The 16,188-nt window shown below is 34.7% G+C and overlaps 2 protein-coding genes across 2 annotated transcripts; one reads left to right on the top strand and one right to left on the bottom strand.

Moving 5' to 3' along the window:
• The first annotated feature begins 1,421 nt into the window (after positions 1 to 1,421).
• LOC133308353 (respiratory burst oxidase homolog protein A-like) lies at positions 1,422 to 6,161 on the top strand. Its single transcript, XM_061508974.1, has 15 exons — positions 1,422 to 1,559; positions 1,599 to 1,791; positions 2,122 to 2,278; positions 2,354 to 2,402; positions 2,651 to 2,764; positions 2,858 to 3,259; positions 3,433 to 3,819; positions 4,037 to 4,132; positions 4,284 to 4,399; positions 4,521 to 4,623; positions 4,697 to 4,879; positions 4,995 to 5,126; positions 5,271 to 5,399; positions 5,757 to 5,835; positions 6,052 to 6,161. The coding sequence occupies exons 1-15, from the start codon at positions 1,422 to 1,424 to the stop codon at positions 6,159 to 6,161; spliced, it is 2,388 nt and encodes a 795-aa protein (XP_061364958.1).
• A 456-nt stretch (positions 6,162 to 6,617) lies between these two features.
• LOC133308349 (uncharacterized) lies at positions 6,618 to 7,979 on the bottom strand. The gene is made up of 2 exons (XM_061508967.1): positions 7,440 to 7,979; positions 6,618 to 7,332 (listed from the first exon to the last, which is right to left on the bottom strand). The coding sequence occupies exons 1-2, from the start codon at positions 7,950 to 7,952 to the stop codon at positions 7,159 to 7,161; spliced, it is 687 nt and encodes a 228-aa protein (XP_061364951.1). The 5' UTR covers positions 7,953 to 7,979; the 3' UTR covers positions 6,618 to 7,158.
• Positions 7,980 to 16,188: the final 8,209 nt, after the last annotated feature.

The following is a 16,188-nucleotide window of genomic DNA, read 5'->3' as shown; positions in this document are numbered from 1 at the left end:
TGAAGCGTGGATATGACACAAGCCCATTTTGTGGTCTGCTTTGTGCTTTTCTTAATTCCACCTGAAAGTGGAGGGCGGTTAGGATCGAACTCGTGACTTTGTGATCACTGACGCTTCTGATACCATGTTAAAGAATCACTGAAGCATAAATATGGCACAAGCCCATTATTGGTCTACCTTGTGCTGCACAAGCTCATTTTTGGTCTGTCTCGTGCTTTTCTTAATTTCACCTGAAAGTGGGGCTGTGAGGATCGAACTCGTGACCTCGTGGTTACTGAGGCTTTAATCCCATATTAAAGAACCACTTCAATCCAAAACCTTAAGGTAATAGGTGATGGTCTTTTTAATACTTTATATTTTATTCTCTAACAAAGAAATCACGGTTGAAGCCTTAGCCAAACTGAGAATTAAGAGGGAGTTTAATACGTTCGATTATTGGTGAGTGGTGACTTCTTTAAAGTTTCAGCAAGGGAAAATGTCTCTTCTAAATAGGTATAGGGATGTTCATAGTGTGGGGAAAATTTTCCTTAGCATAAGAAGCGTGATACCATAATTATTTTTCAACTGTATGGCCCCACTAAGGTGTGAAACTGTGTAATAAACTATAATGTGATGTATCATTACTGTTTATATACACGAGCACTGATATACAGAAACTCCTAAATGTGACTGTTTCTTTCTTTCCCGAAATAATAATAGCATTTATGCAGATTGATCCTTTCAAACTGCAAAGAAACATATAAAAAGACTTTCTCATATTACCATTCTTCCATTCTCTTTCTTACGTTGTAATATTATGAGCTGTTCTTGATAATGGCAGCTAGGAAAATGAAAATGAAATGAAAACTATGTTCACTTTTTCTCCTCCTTTCAACCAACATACACAAAGCACATAAATATCACAGCCTTTACATTGCCATGGATTTGTTTAAAACCTTCAACTGCCCTTACTTAATCTTCATCCTCTTCCAATATGACTAATGTTCTTAATTAGCTTGGATTCTATTATGTGTAGTTCACGCACTCTTACCAAACCAAACACATCATCTATTATTCTTTTCATTAAACCATCAAACTTGTCTTTTCTTATTTTCCTTCTTACTCAACCACTCAATTCCAAAGAAACTCAAAATGGCCACTTTCTTGTAACTTAGTAAAAACTATATAAACAAAAGCATTTAGCAACTCCAGCTAGCTAGCTAGCTAACTGCTTCTCCTTCGTGGGTCAAACTTTAATGCAATTATTCAATTAAAGTGATGACTTTGTGCACCCCAATTCTTTAAAAAAAATCATTCACTTTCTTTCCCTGAAAGAAAATTTATTCCACCACAACACTTCACGTTTTCTTGAATATGATGGAAACAAAATCTTCATTTTCCATGACAACTTGATCAAAGCTTCGTTCTTTGGAAAACCATCAATGGATGGGCTCGTTAAGTTCCAAACTGCTGATCATGATCGTTCTCTCATTGCTCTCTTTAAATCATCACCATCTTCCTCATCATTATCTTCCTCCTCCTCTTCTTGTTCTTCTTCTTCTTCTTGGACCAATGAAAAAGTCCTTCTTTCCTCCTCTCCGGTTCGGTCCGGGTTCAAGGTTTCCCACGAAGGAGAACAATCTCATGTGGCAGAAAATGAAGCAATTCAAGGCATGGGATTCATCAATGGCATTGTTGGTCACAGTGGAATAATGGAGTGGAAGGATGTGGAGAAACGGTTCGACCAAGTGGCCTGGACCGGGAATGGCCCTGAACCGGTTGTGACATGGTCAGAATTTGGCTTCTGCATTGGTGAGGAATAAGAAAGTACATAAACATTATCATTTTGTTTCATAATCATAATAATGACCAGAGCAGTTAGCCACCTTTGCCATGTTCTTCGCATATGCTTTAATTCCAGAATATAAGACAACAATTGGATCATTTTATATTGTTCGTTTAAAGACAACTTAATTTACTTCAATGATTAATGTTTCATGACTTTTTCATTTTTAATTCTCCTTTAGTTTTTCTTTTTTGTTTTAAAAAAATAATTTATCTATTCCTCTACATGTTCTCATATTATTTTGCCAACCACTACCTTATTTATTTATTCACTTACAAATTTGTTGTTTTGTATAGGGATGTTGTCATCACCAGAGTTTGCCAACGAATTGCTAAGAGCACTAAGAGGACACAGGGATTGGAAATTCAATATCACCAAAACTGAATTGCATAAATTTTGGTTTCGTATGAAAGATGATTCCATTAACTCAAGAATGCGAATCTTCTTTGACATGTAAAAATCCTCCACTAGACTCTTCTCTTCACAATTTTGAAATCTGTTTGTAATTTTTGCTTTGCTTTACTTTAGGTGTAACAGAAACATGGATGGAAGAATTACCGAGATGGATATAAAGCAGGTTATTATTTAATGAATAGCTACTTGTTTTCAAACTTTTAATTAACTTTACTAGGTGTGAAGTTGTTTAAATTTTTATATGTTAATTGTCGTCATCCGCATGTTCATGTTGATTTTGGCACTTGTGGAGACATCTCGATAATGCGCTTCTATAATTAATTCTAGAGGGTGCTTATAAATTGTGATTATAATTGGCTTTTATGCATGTTCATGTTCTTTGGGTTTGTGTTTATTTTGTTGCTTATGCAGACAATTTTATTAACTGCTTCTACAAATAAGCTATCCGTGACACATGAAGAAGCAGAGGACTATGCAGCTTTGTTCATGGAATCTCTCGACGACAAAAACAAAGGCTACATTGAGGTACCAATTTTAGCCTCAACCTTCTATTGAGGATTTACCAGATGACCCTCTTCCAATATTCCATTTAATGGAAAGGTTCATCATCATTTGTAGATATCTCAAATGGAGTCTCTATTCAAGGCTAGCCTAACAAAACCAGCATCATCAACAAGAGGCACACATGATGTTCACGACAGTGACTTATGTGAAGAACAAGAACCAATGTCAAGGGCAGAAGTGTTGTTTAGAACCTATTGGCGACGAGCTTGGATTGTACTAGTTTGGTTGCTTGCATGCTTTGTGTTATTTGCGTGGAAATTTATTCAGTACCGACATAGATCAGGCTATGAAATCATGGGTTATTGCCTTCCCACGGCCAAAGGTGCAGCTGAAACCTTAAAACTCAACATGGCTCTTGTTCTTCTCCCTGTTTGTAGAAACACAATCACATGGCTCCGCAAGAACCATCATGTTAACTCTGTTATTCCCTTTAATGACAACATTAACTTTCATAAGGTAGATGCTCTAATACCTTATATTTCGTGGTCTAGTTTTATTAAATAATGCAAATTGATACAATAATAAGTATACATCTAAATTAAGTTCTTAAACTTTAGTCTACTAGAATATCATAGATATTTGCATAGAGTACTTGATATTTAGTTTTTGGGATACATATATATATGCAGCTTATTGCAGGAGGAATAGTGGTGGGTGTGATATTGCACGGTGGGACTCATCTTGCATGTGATTTCCCAAGAATTAGTGAGTCTGATAGATCAATTTTCCGGCAAACAATTGCGGCGGGATTTGGGTATCACCAACCGACGTACATGGAAATATTGACGACTACTGAGGTGGCGACTGGGATTGGCATGGTGGTGTTAATGGCCATTGCATTTTCATTAGCAACCAAGTGGCCAAGGCGTCGCTCAACTGTGCTACCCGTGTCCCTAAGACGTGTCACTGGATACAACACCTTTTGGTACTCGCACCATTTGTTTGTCCTTGTCTATGCATTGCTCATTGTTCACTCTATGTTCTTGTTCCTAACCGACAAGTTGATGGAGAAAACGGTAAGACTTGTTATGTCTTTTTCCCATCCTTATTATAATGTTCCTTTTAAGTTTGAAAACTCTAATCTCAAAATTTAGATAATGAAAAGTTTTTGTATGACTCACATTTTTGTGTAAGACCGTAGTAAGAGATACTAGAGCTCTTCAATTGAAAATAATAATTATTGAGCAGACTTTGGTGTAGATTTTCATTTTTCATTTATGTTTCTATGTACAGACATGGATGTACATTGCTTTTCCAGTTTTATTGTACACTGGAGAGAGGGTCTTTCGAGCCATTAGATCAGGATCTTACGAAGTCGATATTTTGAAGGTATTTGATCAACTTTGTCTATTTAAATAGAAACTGTGGGTTTGAATTTTCTGTTTCATTTGATAGTTTTTTATGGTACAGTCCAAAATGTGAAATATACCAATTTCTTTTATTGTTATGATCTTATCCTCCACTTTGATTTTCCATGCAGGCAAGTCTCTATCCAGGAAAAGTTCTGTACCTCAAAATGCAAAAACCAGAAGGTTTTAAGTACCAGAGTGGCATGTATATATTCCTTCAGTGCCCCCAAATTTCGTATTTTGAATGGTACTTTACCTTTTTCATTTAAGATTCAACATTGTACAGTTAATTCTTGCAAATTTTGTGACGTCAAGCTGGTGAGTCAAGATTGACGTTCTATTTGAGTTTCTTTTGTCTAAATTTTCAGGCATCCATTTTCCTTGACTTCAGGGCCACAAGATGACTACCTTAGTGTGCACATAAGGACTCTTGGAGACTGGAGCTACCAATTATATGCTCTATTCCAAGAGGTAAACATAGCAATTTTTGAGTGCAGAATTATGCTTTTCAAATTTTCCAGTCTCAAAATTGTTCTATCCGCAGGCAGTGATATCAGGATTACAAGGGTGTCCAAAATTATACATAGATGGCCCTTATGGTTCTGCTTCTCAAGACCATGTAAAGTATGACATTCTGGTACTAATTGGCCTTGGCATAGGAGCCACACCTTTTATTAGCATCCTCAAAGATGTAACTAAAGGTGTCCAGACAGCACAAAGTGATCATGTAAGATTTTCTTATTCTACTATCTATTTTCTTTTTGTGATAATGCCTTTCCTAAAATTCAATTGCTCTGCTTCTGTTCCATTAAACAAACGCCAAATTTGGGCATTTAAAATAGAGTGGTCTCAGAGAATGCAGCTTAACAAAGGGTCCATTAAAAGCATATCTCTATTGGATTACAAGAGAGCAAAACTCCTTTGATTGGTTTAGAGATGTCATGAAGGAAATCTCAAATTCAACCAAAAAGCAGGTATGCCTAACTGCAATTTGTTTTGACTATGGTGACATTGGATGCTCCAGGAAAAAAATCTGTTAGTAAAACTATATTATCCTTTTACTATTAAGATCTTCAAGCATTTCCTCACCGTTCTAGACTTTTTGGTAATCTTTTAAGTCGGTTGTGGAGATGCACAATTTTCTGACCAGTGTATATCCGGAGGGAGATGTTCGTTCAGCTTTGCTAAGTGTCATTCAGGCCTTGCACCATGCCAAGAATGGAATTGACATGGTTTCCAGAACTCCAGTAAGTGCATCTTCTCCTTAGTTATGGCCAATATAGCCACAAATATAGAAATTACTAGGAAGATTTAAACTTACAGGAGTGGCCTTAACGAATACCAAATAGGATAGTTTAGGTTTGATGCATTCTGTTTACAGTTTGTCTTTATGCTATTGATCAAGTTGGGCATAACAAAGCAATATTCCTAACTTTTATGTCATTTCAAACTATGTTCTTAACTAGTACGACTTTTGAAGAATCCTAACAAACACACACAGACAAAAAACAGAAAAAGATGAAACATCCGTGGCATGTCATGGACTGCACATATATTTTGCTACTGCTTGATTAAATAATAAATTTTTCTCTCGGAATTTTCAGATACACACACATTTTGCTCGACCAAATTGGTTCAACATATTTTCCAGATTGGCTCGCAAGCATGGAGGAGCTAAGATTGGTGAGAAAAATATCCCCCGTAATTTAATATTGTTTTTGACTGAAGCTCTTTACTTAGGATACTTTCTCAACTTTGCATGTTATTTAATCATTGAAATAGACACATTTAATTTACTGGCTAAATCTTTACCCAACCACTCTATCTATCTCCATGAATACAAGAAAAAAAGAGGTTCAATTGCTTTTCCTAACTAAGAACGTGGGTTTTCTCGTACAGGGGTTTTCTATTGTGGCCCATCTAATTTAGCAAGAGAATTGAAGAAGTTGTGCACCAAATTTTCCACCAAAACCACAACGAGATTTGTTTTCCACAAGGAAAATTATTAAACTTATTTCAGAAGGAAGAATTATATCTGTTGTACCAATTCCTCAATTAGGAAAGGATAGTTACATTCAGCATCTTGGGATGTTTCCTTTTTTTTTTTTGCCAGAGCATCTGCAAATATATTAGTTGCTCTGGTGTCTCTTTCATACCAACTTCAAGAAGAGTGGTTCAGCAATTGAAAAATTAAATAAAATACGTCAACAATAGTCCTTTACTCCTTCTCATTGATCGTTGTCAGTGTCTATGCAAGCTATTAGCTATTAAGGCATCAAATCATACTATCAGAAGAAATATAAATAATGAATAGTTTCCTGGTTATAACAATTAGAGAATAATTTTCTCATGGAACTTTCACATACGCACTCCTTTTGCTCAACCAAAAATAAAATTGGTTAAACATAATATCTAGATTGGTGAGAAACAAATCAGTTGAAATATACATATTAAGTTTGCAGGATGTTATGAAATATATATCCATATCTTAACTACCTATTCAAGAATGATAAATACTCAATTATTCTAATTATATGAAACAATAAAGCTGCCAAGGATAGAATCTCTATCTCAACTGAAAAAGAGTTGAATCCTACTACAACTAGGAGATCTACACAACCCAAGAGGTAATCTCTATAAAATACAAGGCTTAAGATCTCACGTATATACTTTGAACTCATTTACTACTTCTGCTCACATTGTGCACACACCCACATCTCGGCTATAAGCCTATTGCTTGTGCGCAGTGATTGAGATATTGGTTACAAGTCAACCAACTATATAGTACATGATCACGGTTCCTTAGGACCGAACACAGGCTAAAGCTGTCTATGTATATTATATATACACAAAAGAAAATTGATCCGAGCAGTTAATAGCACAGATAGTGTACGAGAGTTGAACATGTGTTGAATAAAATTACCTTCCATAAAAAATATGTGTGATTTATAAAAAACAAAAAGAAAGAAAGGTGGGTGAATCACACTCACTCTTGACTATGACTCATCACTTATGGGGTGTTGTAAATCTCGTACACCATTTTATCATCAGTTCTTCAATACTAGCATCCATGCGGGTACCAACACCTCCCCACACTAGCATGTGGGCAAGATCCCCAACCGATGAGCCAGTCACTTCGTACACAGCTTTAAACCCAAGTCTAGTGTAGAACCTAACCAACTGTTAAAATAATATAAATAAATAAGACATCAAATTTTAATAAAACAAAACAAAACATAACATATGAGAACATGAGAAGTTTCGGATAAGGTTTGTAAAAGGAGAACCTTAGAATGGTAAAGATCAGAATCATTGATGGCAAGTAACTGAGCTATTTTGCAGCCACAATCATATCCATGTCGAATTGCGAGTGCCCCAATGAACAAGCCAAGGCCAAAGATTGATTTTTCCATGGCCAGTGTTTCTCTTTGGAGTTTGATTGAGTCCAAGTGAAGAATTTTGCCTCGTATCCATATTCTTATCAATCCCTCAGCTTTTCCAAGCTCTGTGTCGGTTACCAAGCTCCTCGCGGTGATTCTGAAAAAGGGTCCCAGAGTTTGGAGCTGAAGGTCGAGTTTCTGTGCTCTTGATGCTTCTACTATTTCGGATATGGTTGGAATCATTGCTTCGTTGTTAGCCTTTGCACGTGTCACACGTGGGAATCTGCTCTTTTGAAGGGAGATTGAAGTGGGAAGAGAGAAGCACTGTGAAATTGGAATATCTGCAGAAAGAGGAACATGAATTCTAGTTTGCATTGGTGGGTGGTTTGATTGTATTGTTAGGTTCTGGCTTAACTTCATCGTGGACGAAGCCCACGGGAATGTCTATGTTATGCTAGAATCCCCATTCATAATCCACAAATATTAATTAAGCTTTTCAAGACAAAAAAAATATAATAATTTATTTAGTTTTTGTTTTTAAGCTTTATTCAAAATGCTTGAAAAAAGGAATTTTCAATTAAAGTAATGCTTTTTAAGACACGATAAAATAGTGACACTGACCATACTGTCACATTTAAAAAATAAAAATAAAAATACCTATTATGTGGTTGGAAAAATTTTCTAAACTGCCCCGACTCTAAACTCGTTGGCAGTTGTAGCGAGCATGGTTGGCCATATGACACCTGTACCACCCGGTCGCTTCAAAAAATCAATGATTGTCCCCACAAATTAATACGAGACTTTTCGGCGTACTTTGTCCTCACTAACACACTTCATGGGAAAACTTCCAAGAGATCATTCATCCCTGAATTGCTTCAAGTTAAGCATGCTTAACTATGGAGTTTTTACGTTCCGGGCTACCGAAAAGTATATGCATCTTGTTAGTCTAGATAGTACCAATCAATTCTTATAAGTTATCCCCAACTGTAGAGTCATATACTTGTACAGTCTTTGGAATCCCTCTCTTTCGGGTGTATATTCGATACCCATACGATGGGAGACGCTCCTTGTCCATGTCTCTTTACACCAGCGATCATTCCCCGCCCTCGTCAGCCACTGGAATATTACAACACATTTCCCTTTTTTGGAAATATTCCAATCGGTTCATTACTTCGCAAATAATCTGATTCGGGGCGGGTCCAGGATTAAGGCTTTAAACCCCTTTTAAAGGTGGTACCGGAGAGATTACAACACGCTTCCCTATGCTTGATTATTGCCATGTGACAAATCATACTCGCTACAACTGCCAATGAATTCAGAATCATAGCAATTTGGCAAAAAATTTCATCCCTTGATATTCATGTAATTTTTTTTAGAAACGTGACAATACAATTAATATCTTTGAAAAATTATGAGGTAAACTTTTAAATTATAAGCAATAAAACTTATGCAAAGCATCTCACACCTGTTTACGAGAGATGTGTTACCACTAGTGTGAGACATTATTATAACTAATAATTTTGAGATTAAGCCAAAACTAATATATTTCACCTTTCAATAATCACCGAGTGGGGGCAATATGTCGCTCCTAGTGCAAAGAGGGATTTTACTGATATTGTGACACCCACTTTTGCGGCTAATAACTTTAAGATTAAGTTAGCTCTTGATACAATTAGTCCAAGAAGACCTATTTGGGGGAGGATATGCAAAGAATCCTAATTATCATATTGTTAATTTCTTTCAACTTTATGACACTATAAAGATGAATAGTATCATTGACGATGCCATCATACTCAATGAAAGATATAGTGATGGTTGTACGCTCAGCCTCAAGAAAGCACCACACGGGAGGACATGGTTTCTAAATTCTTGTATAGTTATTTCCCATCATCCAAATACATGAAGATGAAAAGTGAGATCATTTGCTACGATCCAAAGGAAGGAGAACCTTTATATGAGGCACGTGAGAGATATAAAGAATTACTTAAGAAAGTGACCACGTCACTCATTTGAAGACTGGCAAAAAGTTCATATCATTTACAATGGTAGAAGCCTATAATGTCCTATTTTAGAACTAATTTATTAACATTACGTATGGCATTAAGCGCAGCTACAATCGCAATAATTGAATTAAAATATAGATACACTTTTTCCTTTTACGTTAATAAACGTTTCTGTTTAAAATCAATTTCGTAATTAAAACAATTCCAAAAGTTGAACTTAAACAATACGTGGAACACCTAAGGTTTATTTAACTATGTCATACATCGCTCCCTCAAAGCGCCAAGTAATCCCTTTAATCCAACAAGGCTTAAAACTCATTTTTATGCATATTCAACACTAAACATCTTCAATTTTTAATTACTCCAGGAATTCTATAACTCCTCTATAATCATCTTCTGCCATTATATTATAGATCTCTTCGTTAGCTACATGTGGGTTCAAATTGCGCTTAATTTGGAGCACCGTAGCTCAAGTTATGAATTTTCTAAGAAAATGGTGCTGAAATTCACATGGTCCGACGTTGATAACGCCAGAAAGTGAATTTCCCAATGTATTACGGTGCCATCAGCGCCAAGGACAGGGGATTACACTCTACGTTAGTATTTCACCCATAACTTGGCTTATACTTATCCGATTAACGCAATCTTGATCTCGTTGGAAAGCTAGGAAAAGATCTATAACTTTCAAGAAGACCAAAGGATCCAAATCTATCATCTAGGATATGAAAAATGGACCACAAGACAGGGCATCCTTATATCTATACTAATTCTCAACCCAAATGTCTTCTTTCACCTAACTGACATTGTATACCTACTATAATACATAATTCTTACCCTATTGAGTTTCACATGTTATCAAAATAGGCATCCATGCGCTTCCATCATATACACAACAAGTACAATATTACACAATGTCTAATGTATTTAATTCATAACCATGGAACTTAAATACAAAATACTATGATTAAATCCTTGGCTTCCATTAATAACATTAGATACCAAAGAAGGTAAGCATAGGCTAAGCCCACCAAAATGAAGCATGATGTATATATATCAAATGGCTATCAAATGTAAATCCTATACATGGGAACTACCAAATGACATGCATAACCAAAAGAATGCAACATCATCATGTATCAATCTAGCTCAAGTATGGCCATTTGCCACAAGAGGCTCCTGCAACATCTATACCTGAAAGGGGGGGCCACAACACAATGTGAGATATACATATATATCTCAGTAAATCAGGGATCCTTGAAGGATCTCTCCACCCCACAGTTCACTTATAATATAATAGCAATAACAGTAAACAATGCAATACATACCTATCCGTGCAGTGTGTAAAATATCTCCACAAGACATCCATCGGGCTCTCTTGCCGTCCTAAGGATACTCAGATGCAAATAGTCCTACTGGTTTAGGAATCTACCAAATATGAATTACGCATTGTCATGCAACATACGAACATAGGGAAACACCATCCTATGCCACACCTAGTGCATACACATACATATATTAATGTATTAAACTACTCTGTTGCAATTACATACACCAATAATAATCACTATCCCATCAGGGCTTGGTGAACAATAAAGGGATAAATCTCAAAGTCTGAAGGCTTACCTCAATTGCTTTCAATTCAACCTTTGTTTACCACCAATGCAAACAATCAAGCTTTACAATTTAATACCTACATCAAGGTACAATACAATCAATCAATATCAACCAATGAATATCAATATATTCATCATATCCAAGGCAATCGAATGCCATATACTAGGCATAAACTCACCAATCCAAGTGAGCTAATCAAGCTCCGTCGTTTCTTCCAATGGTTGGCCTTTCAATGTTGGTCCACAAGGCTCAATCCTAGCACCACAATGGACACAATCAATCATCTAACCAAACCATGGCTTACAATGCAAGAATTCTCATAACTCCAAGCATGATTTTCTAAAAAATTATGAGTAATCCAAATGACTATATAAACTCATTTCTATCGATCATTTACCCTTCCTAACAACTTTTACAAAGGGATTCAGCTTAAATCAAACTGAAACTCATACCACCCAAAAAGACATTATTCATCATCTTCAACCTCATGAAATATCCATGAAAACAAGGTTTGAAGAGTGAAAACTTACCACAAAAGGTCACACAACCAAGGAATGTGGATCTCCTAAGCTCCCATGAAAGGAAATGCCTCCAAACTCCTCCAATCACCAAGAGGTTCGAAATCTTTGGAAGAGAATAGGAGAAATGAGGAAGTTGGGTTTGAATTCACCAAGAGCTTCCCACTCAAAACTAAGCTAGGATTTTGAATGAAGAGAAGATTCTAAGAGTTTTTTATTTTGGAATGGATGGATTTGGTGGAAAAATGAAGAAGTTGGGTTTTGAGCATCCAACAATAATGGCTTCTCTCTCTCTGCTGCCACGAAGACGAAGAAGGAATAGGAGGCTTTTTGTGTCTCATTCCTAAGTTTAAAACATTTAACGTAAGTAGGTCAATTCCAACTGGGTAAAAACTTATCTACCTAGTGCTTTTTCATTCTCTTTCAAACTTTATTCATTGGTCTGAGATATTTTTCCAGTAATATTTCTAGCTTTACTTTTAAATTCTGGGTAATTTTACTTACACACATTTTATCCCAAAAGTCTCAATAACTGCACTTTTTGACTCAAAAATTATTCTAATTTATTTATGGGAAATATTTTTCTCATTTTGTTAAAGATAGCTCTCTCATGTTATACACTCATCGAATTTTGTGCAGACTTTTTCTGTTTCTTTTTTATTTTGTTTTAAAGTGTGGACCCCACATATTTATTTCACACACATGAGAGAACTATCTCAAACAACATGAGATTAGTAACTCCCTTTATTTATTTAAGCCTTTTACTTAATTCAACTCAATATTGTATGATTAAATATTTAATCCACGCTATTTTCTAATTAAATAGGTTATGGATATTATAAAGCCCGCCTTCAAGAATGATTATTGGTGTTTTAGCTGGAGGTTCTCTTGTCACCAAGATGATAGCTTCAAATAAATATCTGATTCCTTAAAAAAAATCAGTGGTTAAGCAAGGCATAATGGAGCTTGATATATAGTCACTGTTACACTCCCTTGTATGCATCTAGGAGAGGGTGTTACACTAATTGGTATCAGAGCAGGGCCTCTCTTCCAGTACGGTGTGGTTCGAGGACGAACCAGGCGGAAGCTTGTGGGCATGTAACATCCCAAGAGCTGGCAAAGGCAGGGAGTCATCGCCGGTGTGAAAGGGCACGAACAATGAGCGGCTCATGCCAAATCTTGCAGCTTAGGGGTTCATGAATGAATCAAATCAACACTTTAAAAAGAGGGATTCCAGCGACTGTGCTGGTATGGGACGATACAGTTAGGAATGGCTTATAAGAATTAATTGGTACTACCTATACTAACAAGATGCATCTACTTTTCGGTAGCCCGGATCGGAAGAACTCCACAATTAAGCGTGCTTGACTTGGAGCAATTCTGGGATGGGCTACCTCCTGGGAAGTTTTTTCGGGAAGTGTGCGAGTGAAGACAAAGAACACTGAAAAGTCTCGTGTTAGTGTGTGGGGACAGTCATTGATTCTTGCAAGTGGCCGGGCGTTAAAAAAAATATGTATGTTAGTTTTGACTCCTCATTTATTTTACAGTTTTACCCTCATTATAAACTTGTATTTATAAATTTTATCATTTATTCAAATAATTTCTTTTAATAATAAATGATTTTATCTTCCCTCATTCAAAATCATAATAACAACTTTATATAATTACCAAATAACTTTTAGTTTTAGTTTTAGTTTTTTAAGTTTTTTTTAACTTTACCTTAAAAAAATGTCAATCAGGCTAATAGAATGTTTTGTTGGCCTAGAGAAGAAGTATTTCATATAAGTTGGCAAACTTTACTAAGCAATTGGCAACACCTCAAGTCAGGGCAATTAATTCTCATCCCCCAATGTGTGACTTTGTAGAGGTGAGCTTGCAAATGAGTAAAGCTACACCTACTTAATCATCCACTCCAACTCAAGTGCATTACGTAGAAGATGAACCAGTTTAGAGGGATTATATTTTTGGTTATAATTGTTGTATGGGTTTTATTAATCTCATGTTAAAGGAGATAAGTTATCTCATGTTATAGAGATAAACTTGTGGGCTCCACCACCTGAAAAATAAAAAGAAAAGAAAAGAAAAAGGTGGCACGATTATCGAAGAGTGTGTAGGAGAGAAATTTACCACATGTAGCATAAGAGTAGTTTTTTCCTTGTTGTATATAGTATATTTGTTATACTTGTAATGCATGTTAAGACAGTCATAGGTTTGATTGAAATTATTTAATGTGTTAAATCATGAGTGTATTCTTTAGGATTATGGATGACAATTATGGATTTTGAAATTTTTTATGATTGAAATTAATGACTACAGTTGTGAGAAGTGTTATTAAATCTGATTCAGGCATCGATTTGGTCGAGGTACTGGGTCATTGGTTGGACAGGTGGATCACTGGTCGTACTGGTTGACCAGGATATATAAAAATATGAGTTTTATAACTCTCATTCAACATGAGAATTGAAATATTCCTACACACCTTTCGATCTCCGTGTTGACTTGGATCCTACACATAATTTTTTCTAACATATGGGTCTCACATGTTTTTTGTCTCTACAACATAAAATTTCAATTCTCATGTAACTTGAGAATTATAAAACCCTAAAAATATATGTAATTACGAACATATAAATTTAATTATATTCTTCAAATCTAAAATGAGTTAAACATGTTAACTAAATAAGCTCAAAAATTACTCAATCATACTTTTACAAGTTCATAAAGCACAAATAAATGAAAATGCACGCTATTACTATGTCAATTTAAATTGCAACTCAGAATCTCCATAAGCATATCTCTCAATGATATTCAGAAGGTCAAATGTTGTGAACTCATATTTTTCAAATTCATCTATGTTGAAATGACTTACGTCACCTTCTCTTAATTTATTGTTCCGTTAAATGCTTCAATATTGAAAGTTTAAATTTAAGGTAATTGTAGAAGAGTATACTGCTAGAAAATAAAATTAAAATTAAAATAAAATGAGTTCTATATTTTTTTCTAACAAGATGAAACAATTTTTGTTTTTTCTTTTTTTTAATATAAAAATGCATGACCTGATCGAGACACCGATTTTGGCCGTGTTTTGACCGAGTTTAATCGGATCCAATGCATGGTCAGTCCGATACTTGACTCGAACCGATACGATGACTGATTCACCATTCATAACACTGGTTGTGAGGTTTTGAGCCCTATATTTCTTTCTTGCGTAGATGACATCTTAAAACTTTAGTTTTCTTGGATGAGATGGTATTTATGCATCCATTTGCTAAAATGATAAAGGAAAAACTATTATCATGCTACATGAGATAAGTTTTTCCTCCTACACATCTTTCGATAGTCGTGCCATCATTTTCTTTTCTTTTTTTCAGGTGATGGAGCTCACATGCTTGTTTCTATGACATGAGATAACTTATCTCATTTAACATGAGATTAATAAAATTCAATGATAAAAGCACATTTTTTTCCTATAAACAAGAATGCCATATAGTCCATGTAACAATATGATCCATTCTTTAGCTCACATATTTAGTTCTTATATATGTGAGGAATAATGCTTGCTTGTCATGATGTTCACTTTTAAATCTTGATTAAATTTATTGTCTGTGTGTGGTTGTATTACTGGGTTAGCAGTTAGCATGATCTGTTTATTGTCTTATTGATATCCCTTATTGACTGATTTAGGACTTTTGTTTACATTTATTTGGAAAAATTTAATAGCACTTCGAGTTATCTGTTTTTCACATATAATAATTAGAGAGTTATATTTACAAATTTTTTGTTTACAAACTTTTATAAACTACACTATGTCTGACTGATCAGACATTCTTGAGTGAAGTCTGACCAGTCAGACATAGTGTAATTTATAAATTTGTAAAAAAAAAAATTTATCAATATAACCCTTATTTAAAAAGTAACATAAAAACTCTAAACGTATAACAAGTCCAGAACTGTCCATGAAATTAATTGATTACGATTTCACATTATTTTGTTATTTTTTGGGATTTATTATTGATACCTACATTAATTTTGCATTTATATGACAATCAAGAATTCTTTTCAAGATAGATAGTGCTAGAATCTTAGCACTTGAGCACCAAATGACTATCTAACTTCATCTTATTTAATTACATCACTAAAATAAAGAAAAATTACTTTAGAATAATTCAATTAAATACTATTTTATAATTCACATGGAAAAAAATTGAAAACACTAGACAACAATTGAAGATGTAAATGAGTTAAGAATTCCTAAACTATTTTACTCAACTACTTAAATACTACATTAATCTTATTTATTTTACGAAAACAAATAATTTTAAGCGTAACTTTAGATTTAATTATATAAAAGAAAATAATTATCTCATGTTGCATGAGATAATTATCTCATGCAACAAAAATAAAATAGTAGGATTCACTATTTATTTATTTTTTAAATTGTGAATCACATTATCTTGTCTCTTTAGTATGAGATAGAGATAAATAGATCACTTATATAAATAAGTCAAATTCGTGAATAAC

This window comes from Gastrolobium bilobum, unplaced genomic scaffold (assembly GCF_033153095.1).
Source record: "Gastrolobium bilobum isolate Gb01-03AN ecotype WA unplaced genomic scaffold, APGP_CSIRO_Gbil_v1 utg10772, whole genome shotgun sequence".
NCBI lineage: Eukaryota > Viridiplantae > Streptophyta > Magnoliopsida > Fabales > Fabaceae > Gastrolobium > Gastrolobium bilobum.
This window is presented reverse-complemented; position numbering and strand designations above follow the sequence as displayed.

What these genes read in the sequence shown, in the direction of transcription:
- LOC133308353 (XM_061508974.1), top strand. Translation starts at nt 1,422, where the DNA reads ATGGATGGGCTCGTTAAGTTCCAAACTGCTGATCATGATCGTTCTCTC. An exon ending in ACAAGTTGATGGAGAAAACG is followed by an intron (nt 3,820 to 4,036) that starts GTAAGACTTGTT and finishes TTCTATGTACAG; the next exon opens with ACATGGATGTACATTGCTTT. An exon ending in AGACAGCACAAAGTGATCAT is followed by an intron (nt 4,880 to 4,994) that starts GTAAGATTTTCT and finishes CATTTAAAATAG; the next exon opens with AGTGGTCTCAGAGAATGCAG.
- LOC133308349 (XM_061508967.1), bottom strand. Translation starts at nt 7,952, where the DNA reads ATGAAGTTAAGCCAGAACCTAACAATACAATCAAACCACCCACCAATG. An exon ending in CTGATCTTTACCATTCTAAG is followed by an intron (nt 7,333 to 7,439) that starts GTTCTCCTTTTA and finishes TTATTTTAACAG; the next exon opens with TTGGTTAGGTTCTACACTAG.